Source organism: Penicillium hispanicum (genome assembly GCF_028827665.1).
Source record: "Penicillium hispanicum strain IBT 35686 chromosome Unknown utg000002l_segment0_segment0, whole genome shotgun sequence".
Taxonomy (NCBI): Eukaryota; Fungi; Ascomycota; class Eurotiomycetes; order Eurotiales; family Aspergillaceae; genus Penicillium; species Penicillium hispanicum.
Window position 1 is genome coordinate 1,751,895 of NW_026623194.1, and position 15,217 is coordinate 1,767,111.

General features: G+C 54.1%; 6 protein-coding genes across 6 annotated transcripts; 2 read left to right on the top strand and 4 right to left on the bottom strand.

The window, feature by feature from the left end:
- Nucleotides 1–445: 445 nt before the first annotated feature.
- On the bottom strand, nucleotides 446–1,054 carry N7459_002361 (uncharacterized protein; the record flags this gene model as incomplete). The annotated part of the gene is made up of 1 exon (XM_056941546.1): nucleotides 446–1,054. The coding sequence occupies one exon, from the start codon at nucleotides 1,052–1,054 to the stop codon at nucleotides 446–448; it is 609 nt and encodes a 202-aa protein (XP_056803401.1).
- Nucleotides 1,055–1,315: 261 nt separating this feature from the next.
- On the bottom strand, nucleotides 1,316–2,713 carry N7459_002362 (transcription initiation factor TFIID subunit 7 family protein; the record flags this gene model as incomplete). Its single annotated transcript, XM_056941547.1, has 1 exon — nucleotides 1,316–2,713. One exon carries the CDS (start codon nucleotides 2,711–2,713, stop codon nucleotides 1,316–1,318), a length of 1,398 nt encoding a protein of 465 aa, XP_056803402.1.
- Nucleotides 2,714–3,035: 322 nt separating this feature from the next.
- N7459_002363 (Bromodomain associated domain protein) lies at nucleotides 3,036–3,680 on the top strand (the record flags this gene model as incomplete). Its single annotated transcript, XM_056941548.1, has 1 exon — nucleotides 3,036–3,680. One exon carries the CDS (start codon nucleotides 3,036–3,038, stop codon nucleotides 3,678–3,680), a length of 645 nt encoding a protein of 214 aa, XP_056803403.1.
- Nucleotides 3,681–4,907: 1,227 nt separating this feature from the next.
- N7459_002364 (uncharacterized protein) lies at nucleotides 4,908–6,583 on the top strand (the record flags this gene model as incomplete). Its single annotated transcript, XM_056941549.1, has 4 exons — nucleotides 4,908–5,105; nucleotides 5,168–5,662; nucleotides 5,718–6,394; nucleotides 6,448–6,583. 4 exons carry the CDS (start codon nucleotides 4,908–4,910, stop codon nucleotides 6,581–6,583), a joined length of 1,506 nt encoding a protein of 501 aa, XP_056803404.1.
- Nucleotides 6,584–8,194: 1,611 nt separating this feature from the next.
- On the bottom strand, nucleotides 8,195–10,834 carry N7459_002365 (putative alpha-1,6-mannosyltransferase subunit; the record flags this gene model as incomplete). The annotated part of the gene is made up of 3 exons (XM_056941550.1): nucleotides 8,195–8,775; nucleotides 9,539–10,339; nucleotides 10,405–10,834. 3 exons carry the CDS (start codon nucleotides 10,832–10,834, stop codon nucleotides 8,195–8,197), a joined length of 1,812 nt encoding a protein of 603 aa, XP_056803405.1.
- A 751-nt stretch (nucleotides 10,835–11,585) lies between these two features.
- Nucleotides 11,586–14,761, bottom strand: N7459_002366 (serine/threonine-protein kinase; the record flags this gene model as incomplete). The annotated part of the gene is made up of 3 exons (XM_056941551.1): nucleotides 11,586–13,362; nucleotides 13,407–13,807; nucleotides 13,871–14,761. The coding sequence occupies 3 exons, from the start codon at nucleotides 14,759–14,761 to the stop codon at nucleotides 11,586–11,588; spliced, it is 3,069 nt and encodes a 1,022-aa protein (XP_056803406.1).
- Between the last annotated feature and the right edge of the window lie 456 nt (nucleotides 14,762–15,217).

Here is a 15,217-nt window from a genome sequence, read left to right on the forward strand (position 1 = left end):
ATGACATAATCTGCAAAGAGGCCTCCAAGAGTACCGAGTGAATTGTTGTTCAGAGATGGTAGAAATTTGTGTAGATTTGGAACAGGACAGGTTTTCGATGGCATGGCTGCCATGATATGGCAATGTGGGATGGCTGGGTCGAAGGGGGAGAGTGGTTGCAGTTGCACAGCCCAGATTCTCCGATACTCACAGGTTGCAATGCCCAGGCAGAGTCAATGTGTCGAGCCATTAACTGCAACTGGAGGCGAGAGATGAGATCAGTGCAATGTTGGTGGAGTTCTTCGAGAAATGCGTCGGGAAAACGCTGGCTGATGCGAGTTTTATTTGATTGCAGAATCGATAGGCAATGTACATATAAGCTCCAGAATTGGACACTCCTCTCTCAAATATGAAAACATGGACGAATGCGACTCCCAGCGTATACGACAAGAGATCGTTACAGACTTCAAACAGCCGGGCTGCCTGTCGCTTCCTGAACCGCCTGTCCAACATTGACATTCTCGTTCTGCTTCAATTTACGCTGTCGCACAGCCTCTCGCTCCGCGACGTCATAGTCTGGCTCCGCGGGACTGTGTCCGACCCTGTCACCCAGCAAGCGATCATGCTCTTCTCGTTTCTGGTCCATATGAGCCGCGAGGTCGCCCTGCTCACCGAATCCAGGGTGTCCGGGCCCAGCAGCACTGCCGACAGGGCCGGCATGTGCGCCAGCTTGGGCACGCTGCGTCCCCATCCCTTTCCGCTGAACGGAATCCGCAATGTAGCCCTCGGCGGGTTGCTGTTCGACGCCGTAATCCATATCGACGTCTGGGGAAGTCTGCGTTCTCGTCTGCTGTTGCTGGTGTTCCTCGGCAAGCCGGGCGCGAGCGTCGTCGCTCGAGGGCTTGGACTCTGCAGTCCGGCGTGTGATTGACGCTAGAGAGTCCCCGTGGTGTCGGGTTTGTGGAGCAGATGCACGCTGTTCATGGGGAGTATGCGACACTGGATTTGAAGCTTGCGAGTATGCGGCTTGCTTGGGTGGTTGTTCGGGCTGTTTGCGCTGACTGCGGGTTTCCATTTTATGGCGAGAGTCTGTCGGTGATATTGACGAGAAGGGGCGTCGAACGAAGCTTGATCCAATGGAGATTCGAGGATTGAGAAACAGAGTGTGCGCAATGTAGGACGGATTCTCGGAGATGGACCTCGTCTGATAGGTGCATGACGTCAATGCCTACAACCGGCTTTATGGCAACAACGACATCATGGATATAAAAGAAAGACCATGTCAATATGGATTATGTTTTAAATTCAATCCGAGTTCAAAGAGCTGTTATTCAAATCAATCGTCGCCATCAGCGGGCATTCCGATGGAGACCTTTTTCAGAGCCAAATCCTTCTTGAGCTCTTGGATGCGCCGGCCCATCTTGTTGCGTAGAATGTGGTTCTGCACCTTCTCCCAGGTTGCAGTTTCGGTGCGAATGAGCGTTTCCAGCTCAGCGACCTCTTCACGCTGTTGTTGGAGCTGGCGTTGCTGTTCGAGCTGCTCGTCATCAAGGTCATCTTCCCCAACGTCGCCGCCTTCATCGGAGTCATCACTCTCATCGCCAGATGAATCCGCACCGGCTCCAGGTGGTCCCCCTGGCATGGAAGGTTTGCCGGATGGTGTCTCTGCCTGTTCTGGCGCGTTCGCGGCGTCGTCATCTGCAGCCAGCGCGGCCTCCATTTCAGCAGCGAGTGCGTCTTCGAAGTCATCCATCATCTCTTCTTCCGCCTCGCCTTCAGCATCTTGATCTTCATCGTAGTAGTCGTCGTAGTCTCCGCTTTGCACGTATCCTTCAGCACGGTTCAGAGACGTGCTATCCACCAACTCGAATCGTGGTGACAACACTGATTCTTCGTCTTGAGCGATCAAATCCTCCACAGCCTTCTCAACTTGTTCGATGGTACGTGAGCTCACACGATCGCGGAAGCGGCGTTTTCGGACCCAGCGTAATGGTGGCGCGAGACCGTGAGGGTATTGTATTGTCTTATCATCCGGGTGTTCAACCTCAGGAGGCAGTGGAAACTCCAGAGCTTCTTGGTCGCTGGAGACTTGTCCCAGTACCAGTAGCATTTGACATATATCCGCTGATTTATACCACCCCCGACGGTCCCAGCTTTTCATGCCCTCGATGATGCAGGGAAGATCGACTAACGAGGCGGCGTATTGTTTGTCTCGAATTTTGAGGATAGCGCGTCGCCCCTCGCGATTTAATGGCTTGAAGGAGAACTCGGACTTGTCAAATCGCCGCTCGTTGATCGCTTGCCGTAGATACTCGCAGTCATCCCCCGGTAGCATTCGCAGGATGAACTGCTCTTCGATGACCGGATCCGCCTCCGTGTCAGACGCCTCTGAGTCATATCCCACGCCAACTGGTCGTGTCAGAGCCACGCCTTTGTTCTTGAGCCGAATAGACTGTAGCCCAGGTTTCTTGGAGGGATTCAACTTCAGGCGTTTGGGGCCTTGCTGGACTGTCGTGGGCTCAGGCTGCGCGACATTCTCGGCGGGTCTCTTTTTCGTCGAGCTCTTCTTTTTCTTAGGCTTCTCTTCTGTCGTCTCGGGTTGGGGTTTGCGACCGATCTTCAGGGTGAGCTTGGGTTGGGCAGGTTCAGCTGGAGGTGCCGCAGGCTCGGCCGGGGGCTCTGCCGGCTTCTTGCCGAACTTGAGCTTGAGGGTTGGTCGCGGTGCATCAGACATGATGCGTGGACGTCAGAGCTCTTCGTGCGATCAAAAACGGCGCGCTTGGCGCATGAAAAGGAAGGAGAAACGGCGTTGGGCGTATGGGAGGATGGGAAGGAGGTGGAAGCCAAGTCGCGGCAGACCGAATTCTCCGCTTTCAATAATTCCGCGCGCGCGCCTTCAGCACCATCGCTTTCATCCAACACTGCGCCGCCAGCTACAACTTCCAACCTCTCTCAGAACTCCTCCACGACCTGGAATATATTTCATTTCCTTCTTCCGATACCAATCTTGTCCCTCTCAATTGCATTCGTCTCATGACACCCACGTTCTAAGCACCATGTCTGGCCACAACCTCCACAACGCTCTCCTTCGCCCCCCTATAATCCAGATTCTCCGCGCTCAGGGTTTTCACTCGACACGGCCGTCCGTGTTGGAATCACTGGCCGATTTGACCGCGCGATACATCATGATCCTTGCCTCCTCAACCGCTGGCCACGCCGCTAACGCCCATCCCGACGATCCTTCTCCAGTCCTTGAAGATGTCTATCAGGCCCTTCAAGATGCTGGAGCACTACGGCCACAGCTACGGGAATGGGAAGAAGACTGGACTGGGGATGAGGACCTGCGTGGCCTGGAATCTCTCCTCAGCTGGATTACTGGCCCGGCACACCGCGAGATCCGGCGCATTGCAGGCTTTGTCCCCAGCGAGGGTGACATGGTCGACCCGGACGCCGTTGAGAAGGAAGATTTCCTGACGGCTCTGAAGAAGAAACACAGCAAGACTGGGGAGGAATCTCGGTATGCCGGCACCGTCCTTGGGAAGAGTGCTGAGGAACATCCCGTTGTCATCGAAGGCGGCGTCCCCAGCATTCGCGAATGGGGCACACAAGTCCGCTCTCGTGTCCCAGTCACTCCCAATAGTGACACATCGGGCGTGAGCAGTGCGCCGAGCAATCTATCGGAGGATGGCATGGAGGTGTGACCACGTCGACCAAATCGACACTTCATACATCCAATTTACATGGAACGAGCCCAGCCACCTAGGTATAGCACCGGGGGTGCCACTAGAGTGAGTCTTTTTTCGCAAGTAGAAGACATTTCGACCTATTCAGTCCTGATGGTTTGCAGCCTACCACCTCTCGGGATTCGAGCACCCAAGTCATGCAAAGTCATGCACCAACCTCAGGGTGCCCCGGGGACCGCGCCGAAGTGTTCGTTTCGCCTGGGTTTCTCGATACTACCCAGCGCAAGATCGCCCTATGAAACTGGCTGGACTCGTTAGTCCCTTGCTCACGACTAGCCAATGTCAGCACGGAGTACTGAAGTTCGTCCAGGTACGAGCATCGACCGCTGGCCAGAGTCTATATGTGGAAATAGGTTTCGTCGGTCGTTCGGATGACTCAAGGTGGCCAGACTGCTAATTCATGGCCATATGCCTGTCTCCAGAGGTCTATGATAGACCGGGAATGCGTCCTGTGTGCATCCCCCCGTCCAGCCCCTTCGTGAGGCTGGCCATGCCAATCATCAGCCTGTCTGAAATTGGCAATTGGCACTCGTTGCTCACTATACATGTTGCCCTGCAATGCGATGAACGTTAATCAAAAATTGACCCCAATCATCACAGTAATCTGCGTAGCCAAGTACACCCGTCCGGCCCCATGCCTGATGTGGATCTTCGTGGAGTTTCCCCGGAGTTCCCCATAGCTAGTTAACTCGCTCGTCCCGCCGAACCAATCTTTGTTCTTCCAACCAACCACATCTCCCAACAGTACACATCCCGGGATGTCAGCTCGGCAGTTGCCAGCAAAAGGAGCGAGGCATCTCGGTTGACCACCGTACTAAGCGCCTCACAAGCCGGCTTGCAACTCCGGGCACAGACTTCTGCACGCCCAGCCCGGACTCCGTCTCCAATGACTCGCATCCTCCGGCAAATCTACCGTTATTATAACTACCGGACCAGCCGCCACTGTCGTCGTGGTTGCTTAAACTGCCATCTCATGGCTCCGCCGGTACGGTGGCTGTCGCCTACAGACTTCAGAACTCCACGTTTTCCCCATCTTCCTCTCGCCTGTTAAGGCATGCCGCTGAAATGACGGATCCCGCGTATGTAGATCTCGCGGGGTTGATGCAACCCCCTTATCTGCAGCCCTCCTTTTTCTGTCCTGGACTCCCGCCGTGACCTGAATCATTCTCCTGAATTGCATTCACAATGGCGTCGAACAAGCATGATGTCGTCCAACCCGATTCAGACTATGTGGACGAGAAGGATGTCGGTCTAGCCTCAGACCCAAGCAGATTCCTCTCAGATTCACATAGATCCTATCTGAGCGAACGGCATGGCACCTTCGATCTCGATCCAATTCCTAGCATGAACCCTGCAGATCCGTACAACTGGCCGCTGTGGAAGGTATGCAGCAGCCCACAGAACAAACCACTCTCTAGGCGGGCAGTTGGTTGACAGAATCATAGAAAACCACTAACCTATGCCTGGTCGCGTTCCACGCGTTCATGGGCACGTTTACTGCTTCGTCCATCATCTGCGCTTACGAAGACATTGCCCTCGACGTCGGAGTCTCTCTGCAACGAGTCAGCTATCTCACCTCATTGCAGATCGCCATTCTCGGGGGCGCCCCATTATTCTGGAAACCACTTTCACACCGAATTGGGCGACGCCCGATTTTCCTGCTTTCGCTGGTGCTAAGCTGCGTGTGCAATATTGGCTGCGCAAAGAGTACAGACTATGCCACCATGGCTGCGTGTCGTGCGCTGGTATCGTTCTTCATTTCGCCCGCCATGGCGATCGGCAGCGGTGTGGTTACGGAAACGTTCTTTCGGCATGAGAGAGCGCGATATATGGGTATTTGGACGGTGATGGTGACGTTGGGTGTTCCTATCGGGCCGTTCATTTTCGGCTTTGTGGCCCAGCGTGTGGGTTATCGCTGGATCTATTGGGTCCTTGCAATTGTGAGTCTGTCTGTATCATATCAGTGATGAACGATCCCACTGATAGAACCACGAGACCAATGCGGTTCAACTCATTCTTTACATATTTTTCGGCCCTGAAACCCGCTACATCGGTGCCGATGTCCAGTCGCAGTCGTCTGCTTTCAGGCGCGAGTACCTGTCCCTCCGCCGAATCGATTCGACCCCGATGCGATTTGCGGAATTCTACCACCCTCTAACCCTGTTTGCAAACGTGCCGGTACTCCTCGCCGCAATCGCCTATGCGATGGTATTCTTGTTCGCCTCCGTCATGGGCTCTGTCGAGGTTCCCCAGTTGTTGCAGAGCAAGTTCAAACTGAATGCCCAGCAGCTGGGACTCCAGTTCCTGGGCTTGATCATTGGCTCTCTGCTGGGCGAACAGCTAGGTGGCTTTATGTCTGATATGTGGATGAATGCGCGCGCACGCCGCATTGGTCGGAAGCCTGCGCCCGAGTACCGGCTCTGGCTGAGCTATATCGGGTTCTTGTTGACTATTGCCGGCATGGTGGTCTTTTTGGTCTGTACCGAGCAGTCTACCCCTGGGAAATGGTCAGTGCAGCCTATCGTGGGAACAGGTATAGCTGCGTTTGGCAACCAGGTCGTCACTACTGTGCTGACTACCTACGCCGTCGATACGTATCCCCAGGACGCTGGTAGTGTGGGTGTATTTATCAACTCTGTGCGATCGACATGGGGGTTTATTGGTCCCTTCTGGTATGTACCTCATCCAGTATTTCCATTAAATGCTTGCTAATGATTGGGATTAGGTTTACCTCGATGTTCGATAGCATTGGCATCGCTAAGAGCTCTGGCGTGATCGCCGCCTTGATCATGGGTGCCAGTTTTATTCCGACCATGTTACTGCAGTGGCAAGGCAGACGATGGCATAGCCACGATCTATAATGCAATAGTGCATTCAGGAGTAAGTTGGGCCAGAGTAGAGATATGTCGTGCTTGATGTAAATATATACTCGGTATGCACTAGCCTTGCGGACAGCGAGTTCAAAGACGGCGATATTTAAGTACCTCACTAGAGTTGAGAAGACCATCTCTGTGGCGAGAACAGGGCTGGAAATATATTGCGCACCGTAGAGCAACCTTGGAAATACTGATGACCATGACCACCTGGGTGATCTGGAACGCGATTGATATTGTTTAGTGACACTCTGGTGCCCTAGTCTTTTCCCTCTTCTAGCTAGTCCCAAGGTAGTCCTTTTAGTCCTGATAAACAAGGGGCTCTGAAAAGTGAGTTGAAACATATTATAGGCTTAGACAACTACGTAGTGCCCCTTAGGTATATGCTCTATTGCGGTGGAAATCGAGTGACTCTTACGTTCCTCACTAGGATCCAACTTGGTGTAGAAATAGACAGCCTCGGTAGATAGTGCGGCAAGAGGGGTTGTTCCTAGCAGGATATATTCTCCGGTTAGACATATTATAAAGGGGATACCGGTTCTAATCGTCTTTGTAGCATAGCCGATCTAGGTAGGTAGTCCTTGGTCCACAGTACACGCTCGGTTTCCTTTCTAGCGTTGAAGGTTTCAACGCACTTAGCGATATATAGCTTCACGGCTGTAGCGTATGTAGCACCATCGATGTCGAGTAAGTCTGTGTCATAGAGGATCTCGTCCTTGACCTTCGGTGATAAGTTCTGTTCGAAGTCGCCCTATTGCGTGGGGACGGCATCTTGAAGTAAGGGGTCGAAGCAACCAAGTCAAAGATGAAGAAGCTTAAGGATAGGTTCTCGGTAGACGGAAAGTGAGGGAGGGCGAGTGGAAGAAGGGAAGACTGAGGCATAAGCCGCGGAGGTAGGCGCAGCTGAATCGAGTTATCTAATGGAGGCAGGGTGAAGAGGACGGAGTGCCAGAGGATGATATAGAAAGAAAGACAGGGAACGACGAAGAAGCGAGGAATAAAATGAAACTTGAAGTGTACTTGCACTGTGCGCTATATCCAGCACAAGCTGGCGACTTTCGTACTCGCGAATTGACAACCTCGCAAAAGCATCACTATAAGCCATCGAGAGGCGTGAGCTGGAGGCACTCGCTCCAATCCCTCCTGTTCTCGCAGTGGCAATAGAGTTGCAGACCAATCCTGAAAGCATCCTTCAAACAGTAATGAAATTGACGAGACAATGATATCGTATATGTACAGTACAAGAGGGAAGCAGAGCACTCCCTCACCCACTCCAACCAACGGCATTGGAATGGTAGCCATAACTTCGAGCTCTCCATACCGCGAGCCATCCGAAGCGAAGGATTGTAATAACCTTCAGATCGACAAGCCCAGAATGAACGATTGCACACACGGAGAGATTTTGAACGCACTCCCACCCGAAAGGGAGTGAGAACCTAGCTCCACCACAACAAGAATCAATCCAGCCGCAAAATCCGCTTACGCGGACTTGTTTGCCTCCCCGCTGAAGTAGTTCTTCTCCTGGAAGAGATAACCCTTCACCTTGCGCTCCTTGATGAGCTCAAAGTATTTTTCTAAAGACGAGGTTAGTCATCCTGTTCAAGCAGCCCACGCCTCAATCCGCCCAACAGCGGCCCAAATCACTCGGGACCCGGATAGCAGGAACCGGAAGCCAGTCTGGCGACCCAATTCCTCCCGAATCGCGAGTGGAAGGGGAATTGGCTCACCTCTCAGGATGCCACACTTCTCGAGGTGGTTCACGCCCTCCCGCGCGTAGCACTTGCCCAGCTCCTCGCCGACAAGGCGCGCCATCATGCTGCGCACCCACTGCTCGCGGATAATTGCGTCGCGGGCATTGTGGACGGCGACGTTGTCCTCGAAGTCGACGCCCTCGTAGGTTTGGGGGGACGGTGGGTTTTTTGGCGAGGAAGGCGGCGGACTCCGGGGTCGGCATGGTGGCTTTTGCTTTGGTGCTCGGGAAAACAGAGGTGAGACGACTGCGACAAGTCCCGGCCTGTGCTGGTCGGGGCTGTGGATGTGATCGGGGAGGTTGTGAAGGTTGATGCCGTCGAATCCGATGTGTCTGGTGGTTTGGATTAGGCGAGTGGTGATTGGTGGAGAGGAAGGCGGTGGGCTACGGGTAGGCGAGAATACCCAGACTGCAGTCCTTTGGTTGTCTGCTCGACAGTATATAATTGGGGACTGTTAGTGCATATTCATTGATTCCTTTGCTTTACAAAAAGTTAAAATTTCCGAAATTGATCATACTTGATGGTGTTAGAGAATTCTCATCTTGGAAAGGGATCTCGGCTGATTCGACTTTCGTGGATATGAGATCTAAGAGCAGCGTCTAGATCTCCTTTCAAGAGAACAAATATCTCTCGCCATATCAAGTAACTGGCAAGATGGCCGAGTTGGTCCAAGGCGCACGGTTCAGGTTCACCTGATCCAGATTTCCGTGTCTCGATTTCGGGGCGTGAGTTCGAATCTCACTCTTGTCATATCTTTTGCTTCTTTTGTTTGTCAACATCTTCCGTGCTTGGTTTATTTTTTTCAGACACATATCCATATTATCGTGAGCAAAGAAATATTTGCATTAACCACACTGTGCACAACTCCAAACGTCCGACGTCGCAGCCTAAGAATACAAGGCCAAACCCAATATACAAGACCACTGGGAACCCAGTTTGTATCGTACAATGCTAGCTATCGAAGGTGGACAAAAACGTAAAACACATTAAAACATAAAGCGGAGCGACTGCCCAATTGAAGGCCTCAATAGCCACTGGACTTTGCTTATTAGGCTTCTGAATCATCCTTGCCAAAGGCCGATGTATAGGGAGCTCATCTTATCGTTCAACCGATCCCACCACGTCTGGGTGTGTTGGTTGCTCACCTCGCGGTAATGGTATATCTCCGTCCAGCAGTCGCGGCCGAATGCACAGCCGGCCATGTTGACGACCAGGTCGTGGTCCTTCTCCTGATAGTGGACCGCCGGGTTGTTCTCGTCGCCGCAGGCGCCAACAGGGAAAGAGTTGATGCTGCGTTGGGGTAGAAAGCCCACGCCGCTGCGGACCCAGGGCTGGCTTTGGTAGATGTACTCCAACGCATTCTGCTCCTTATGCTCCCATTGCATATGCATTTGCTCGTACATGACCGGATCCCACCAGGCGTCCAGGAGCCGGTTCGTCCAGACGGATTTGCGTAAGAAGAAAGAGCCCAGATTGAAACCCGAGCAGTCCTGCGTAAGCAGCATGCTGAGGGAGTCTGGATTGCCGTCGCCCTCGAGGGCACGGCCAAGCTCGTCCAGATAGAACTCCGGGAGCGGATGCGAGATGTTGAGCGGGTTGTACTCGTTGATATCGCGGTAGACGTGCGACTCCAGGTCATTAAAGATCCGGCTCTGCAGCGAGGCATCGTATTCCATGATCCAGGTGTTCAGGTCGAGCCACCAGAACCATTCCGCCTGCGGATATTTGCGCATGGCCTCGCGGATCACGTCGCCCTTCTCCCAGCTCTCACGCCACTCGTGCGAATACCGCTTCTTGGCGAGCATGTTGGCGATCTCCAGTTGGTAACCCCAGCGCTTCGCGTACCGGTTTTTATTCCAGATACTGTTGCGTTCGATGGCCCATTCGCGCGCACCCTTCAACTCCATCACGCCGCCCTCCACGTTCGATCCGAGGATAATGACGATCTTGCGTCCTCCGCCCAGCGGCGATCGTCGGTAGAGCTGGACGAATGCTGAAGCGCGTTGTATTAGTATTGGGCCTACCGCGCATACTCCACGACCTCGGGAAACCACTTACTCGTCCAGAACAGGAGGTATCCAATCCACAACAACAACAGCCCGACCAGCACCCGTGCCCGTCCCCGGCGCAAAAACATTCCCAATGCAGCGAGCGGCCCGCGTCCTCCAGCGCCGCCAGGGTGCGAGTGCACGCGTCCATACGCATCCTTATCCACGTACCCATGCGCCGACGACGCTTGCCCTCGAAAGCTGGGCAAGCGTGCGGAGATCCTGCGTTTCTGGCGAGAGAAGAAGCCGCTGTTGCGCGTCGAGAAAGACGGGTACCGGCGCACCTCGTCGCTCTTGGCTTTGGCGGCGGCCCACGAGACGCCCGGGGCCAGCGTCGCGGGTGAATAACCGCGCGGTGTTGAGGCGCCGCTGCCAGGCGTCAGGCCTGGGCTGGACCACCCTCCGCCCGGGTGGGGAGAGGGTGATCGCGACAGGGACATGGATTGAGCTCGGCGTGCGTCGGAGAGGAGGAGTGGTTGGCGAGTGGACGATCTTGCAGATCGAGGGCGGAACTAGCGACACCGAAGCTGCAGCAGCGCTGTTTTTTCTTGGTTGGCCACTAGAAGGGGACGGTGAGGTGGTAGTGAGGTCAGGATGATCGAAATCGCGGAGGAAAGGTAAGGACAAGCGAACGAGGAGAAGTTAAATGAGCCGGGCATGAACACCGGATTGAGATGCCGCCTTCAATCGTTCCACACCTCAATTGCACCCTCTCGCACAGACCATGCAGGGTCCCTGGACTGTTGAGATGCCACGACTGGGAGGTGACAGGGCGGTGCGACCGCAAGCAGCGAGGGACAACTGATGCGACACCACCAGCGGGCGCTGCGACACGAGCTCTGCTGTGCTAGCTAGGAATGGCCGTACAGATCCATACAGACTGGATCTCAGGACCGGCGGGTATTCAATGCCCATTCTCTCGACTCTGCGATGGAGAGTTGCGCATGATCGGAATGAAGATCGGGAGATTGACCTTGCGCCTGACGTGGCGATGTCGCGAGATCTTCGACATCGCCATATCCGACATCTACACGCCGCATGCGGACAATGGCCGTGTGGCTCCACATGGCTTTGGATATCTAGGTACCACCTCACTCTCACACCCAGCGATGCAATGAATGCCATTGTTACTATGTATCAGTCTATTTCCAGAGCGGAGAGAACGCCCGACCCTTTTTCCCCCCTCGGTCACTACGGTTCGGCTTCCTTCATGCGGGTCGGTCGAAGAGGCATCCGGTTCGTCGCGCCGTCGTGCTTGCTCATCAGCGCCTGGCGCACCACGAACCCGGCCTCGTGCGCTGGTCGGGTCTCTGCGCTCTCGCCGTGATAGAATTCACAGCCGAGCCGCAGATATTGGTGCTTGTGCCGCCAGACGGTGATAACGTCGCCCGTATACAACTTGCCGAACTGGAGACATTCGGATTCATCACCGGTCGAGGTACTGCGACGAAGCTCGATACCGTTCACCCAGATGCACTTGCGGGTCTTGGTAGAAAGCAGAGCCATCACGCCGGGCACCTGCGTCCAGTCTTGCCCTTCCGCAATCTTGACCTCCAGTCCCGGCGCCCAGAATGTAATCTCCAACGCGTAGGCGGGGATGCGCGTATCCATGGTATCTTCATGGCGGATGGTCGCTGAAGGTCCGCGGCCCCATGAGGTCATCCGCTCCTCCAGTCGCAAGTTGATATCCAAGATAGATCCGGGAAGGCTCTTCAATCGGCCAAGAATTTTCGGTGGCTTGACGAACTCGGGATCGGGCAGGCTCACTGGCGTCGAAGGTTGATGCACGACCAGATCCGACGGCGTCGGTTCGGCTGCGTGGAGTTGCTGTAAGATGGCTTGGCCAGTTTGAGCGTCGAGGGTGGTCGCGAATTCAATATCGTAATCTGGCGCTGCCGGTTCCTGCGGATGTGCCGAATTTTGACGACTGGGCTGTGCACTGTGATCGCAGGACCCCTCACTCGCAGTCTCCGGCACGTCGAGGTCTATCCGTCGGGAGAGTTTCCGCGGTTTGGGCGTGGCGTCAAGGACCTGGGATTTCGAGTCGGAGGAAGCATGTTCTTTACACAGCGTGTTCCTCTCAATCACGGGCTCCTTGGGCTGTCCAGGGCTGGTCTGTCGCATCGATGTCTCGTTAACGGGGATGACCTCAGGGTGGAGGATAGGATGCGAGGAATTCATGTTCAGTCGTCCAACGAGGTTCTCCGCTCCCATCAGACTGGGTGCAGTGCCGCCAAACGGATGTTCTGGGAGGGAGATGATCGAGTAGACGCTGCGTTCATCGCTCATCGACTCACCAGAAGAAGCAAAGTTCTCAACCTCAAACTCATCTCCATTCCATGCATCTGCGTGGCCCAGCGCATGCGAACTTCTCAGAGCTGACGAGGTGACTTCGCCAAACAGGCGTCTGGCTTGGTGCTCAGCAACCACCTGCCCATCCTGGAAACTTTCGATCTGAGGCAGCGAGGGATAGCGAATATCTGTGGGGAGGTATTCGATGCGCGGCTTCTTCGCCAGAGCTTCGCTGCTGCTCGATTCCTCGGCGCCCCCCTTGTGCGCGTATGCATGGTCATGGAGAGACAGCTGGGATGCATCAAGCTCCTCCTCTGCATCCTCACCAATGACTGAGAGACCTTCGCGGTGATCAGCCAGTAGGTCATCGTCTTCGTACTCATCCACGTCTGCCACGTCGGCGATCCAAGCATGCTGGAAACATTCCTTTTCCGTTGGACGGGAAAAGGGATCTCGGGTCAAGAGCTGAGCAACAAAGTCGATTCCCGATCCTGAAACCCCCGCTTGGCGCAAGATGTCAAAATCGGCATCACTGGTCATAATGCTGCGCAGCATGGCAACACCTCTATCTTCGGCACGACCCGTGTAGGGGGGCACTCCGGACAAGATGTGGTAAAGCACGGCTCCTAATGACCACATGTCGACGGACTGGCTGTACGGAGATGTTTTTGGCGGTCTACCAATTAGCAGGGCTCAAAGAAGTTAATCTGGATTACTCACGGGTCTCCAACACGTCGTCTTTTTCTAGCGTCGCCGCGCCGATATGTATCATAGTCAGGATAAACTTCCGGTGCACAGTACAAAAGTGTGCCGCAAAAGGTCTTAAGGAAGGTCTCCTCTTGCGTGACCTTCGATAATCCAAAGTCGGAGAGCTTGACTCGAAGCGGGTCCAGCGATGCAATCAAGATGTTGTCGGGTTTGATATCCCTGTGGGTGATTCGTCGTTTATGAAGATAGTGCAGAGCGCGCAGGACCTGACGCGCAATGGTTCTGACCATCTCCTCCGGGATCTTGCCATGACTTTGCAGATATGTGGACAGCTCACCACCAGGGACATATTCCATGATGATGTAGATCCATCGATCATGCTCATGGTGGTCGATGTATTGAACAATATTCGGCTGTATCGGATTGAAGTGTCAGTGAAGTGAAAGAAGAGCAGCTGAAAGTGATCGGTCACTCACATGTTTAAGATCCCTCATGATCTTCATCTCGTTGTCGACCTTCTGATCCAGTATTCCGTTCTTCATGAAACGGCGCTTGTCTAACTCTTTTGCCGCGTAGATAGCCCCATGCTGCTTAGTAGCGAGCTTGTACACCGTGGCGAATGCGCCCTTGCCAATCTGCCCAGTCACATTGTACATGGAGCCACCCGTCCAGTGCATACCGTAAGCGTTGGCGACTGACCATGATAGGACTGGCTGGGTTGAACCCTGCCGAGCCTTGGGCTGCACCCCCGTTGCAACGCGCTGAACGCGTTCAAAGTACCGTAGTACATTCTGCGTGTACTGAACGGCAAATCCCTCGCGCGAAGGAATCCGCACAACAAAGCGAACCTCGTCTGAGCCTTGGTTCCCCGTCACTACCTGAATCACAGACCCATTTGTGAGCATCCTGCTGTTGTCCTTTTGGCTTTTGCGTAACCGGCAGTTGTCTACAATGGTGCCGTTGGTGGACGTGTCTTGCAGCATGATGATGCCATCGCCAGTGAGATAGATTCGAAAATGAGAGTTAGAAACTCGTTTCGCTTCATCATCGGCTGCTAGGAGAATATCGCAGCGGGCTCGGTTGCGTCCGAAGCAGTAGCCTACCCCAAGGTCGTGCACTTTCGAGGACAGTCTCAGCGCCACATCCAAAGCCGCGGTCTCCGATGTCTCAAAATCCAAGGCGTCTTTCTGGAGGATGTGTTGAGTACCCATACCCGCTGTTGCAGCCACTGCATCATGGGCGGCATGAGAGTTAGGATGGAGGATACAGATGATGTCGGCCAAATCTTGTTCTTGGAGCCCCGAATTATTCAACCCCATGCGGCGGGGGTCGGCGCATGGCTGAGTGGATTCCTGTGTAGCCTCCATGTTGATGAGAGAGATGGAATGATGAAATCAATAGATGCAAGCGGATGCAAGCGCTAGAGACAATGGAAAAGCAAAGCAACTACTGATGGCAGATCGCGCAGGGTATATGTGTTGGTTGGACGGAAAGACTTGGCATAACAGGGGCATGAAATACACGGCGTGGCCTAGGTAAGTCGCCTGTGAGCTGATTTGCCTGGTTGAAAGGCTGCAGGGACGAGGGTGTATGTACCTTGGGGGAGGGTGCAAAATGGGATGAATGGCCGGTCACCGAGGCAATCACCCGGGTGAACAACCAGAACAAATGGAAACCGAAGAAGACAAGACAGGACAGAAGACACTAGCAAGCAGACAATATGCGGTGATGACTTTTGGATGCACTGGGGCCCTTTGGGGAAAAATCGAGTAGAGCGACAAATGGAAGGCAGTGATAGTGATGTGTAGGGGAGCTAAAGCAGC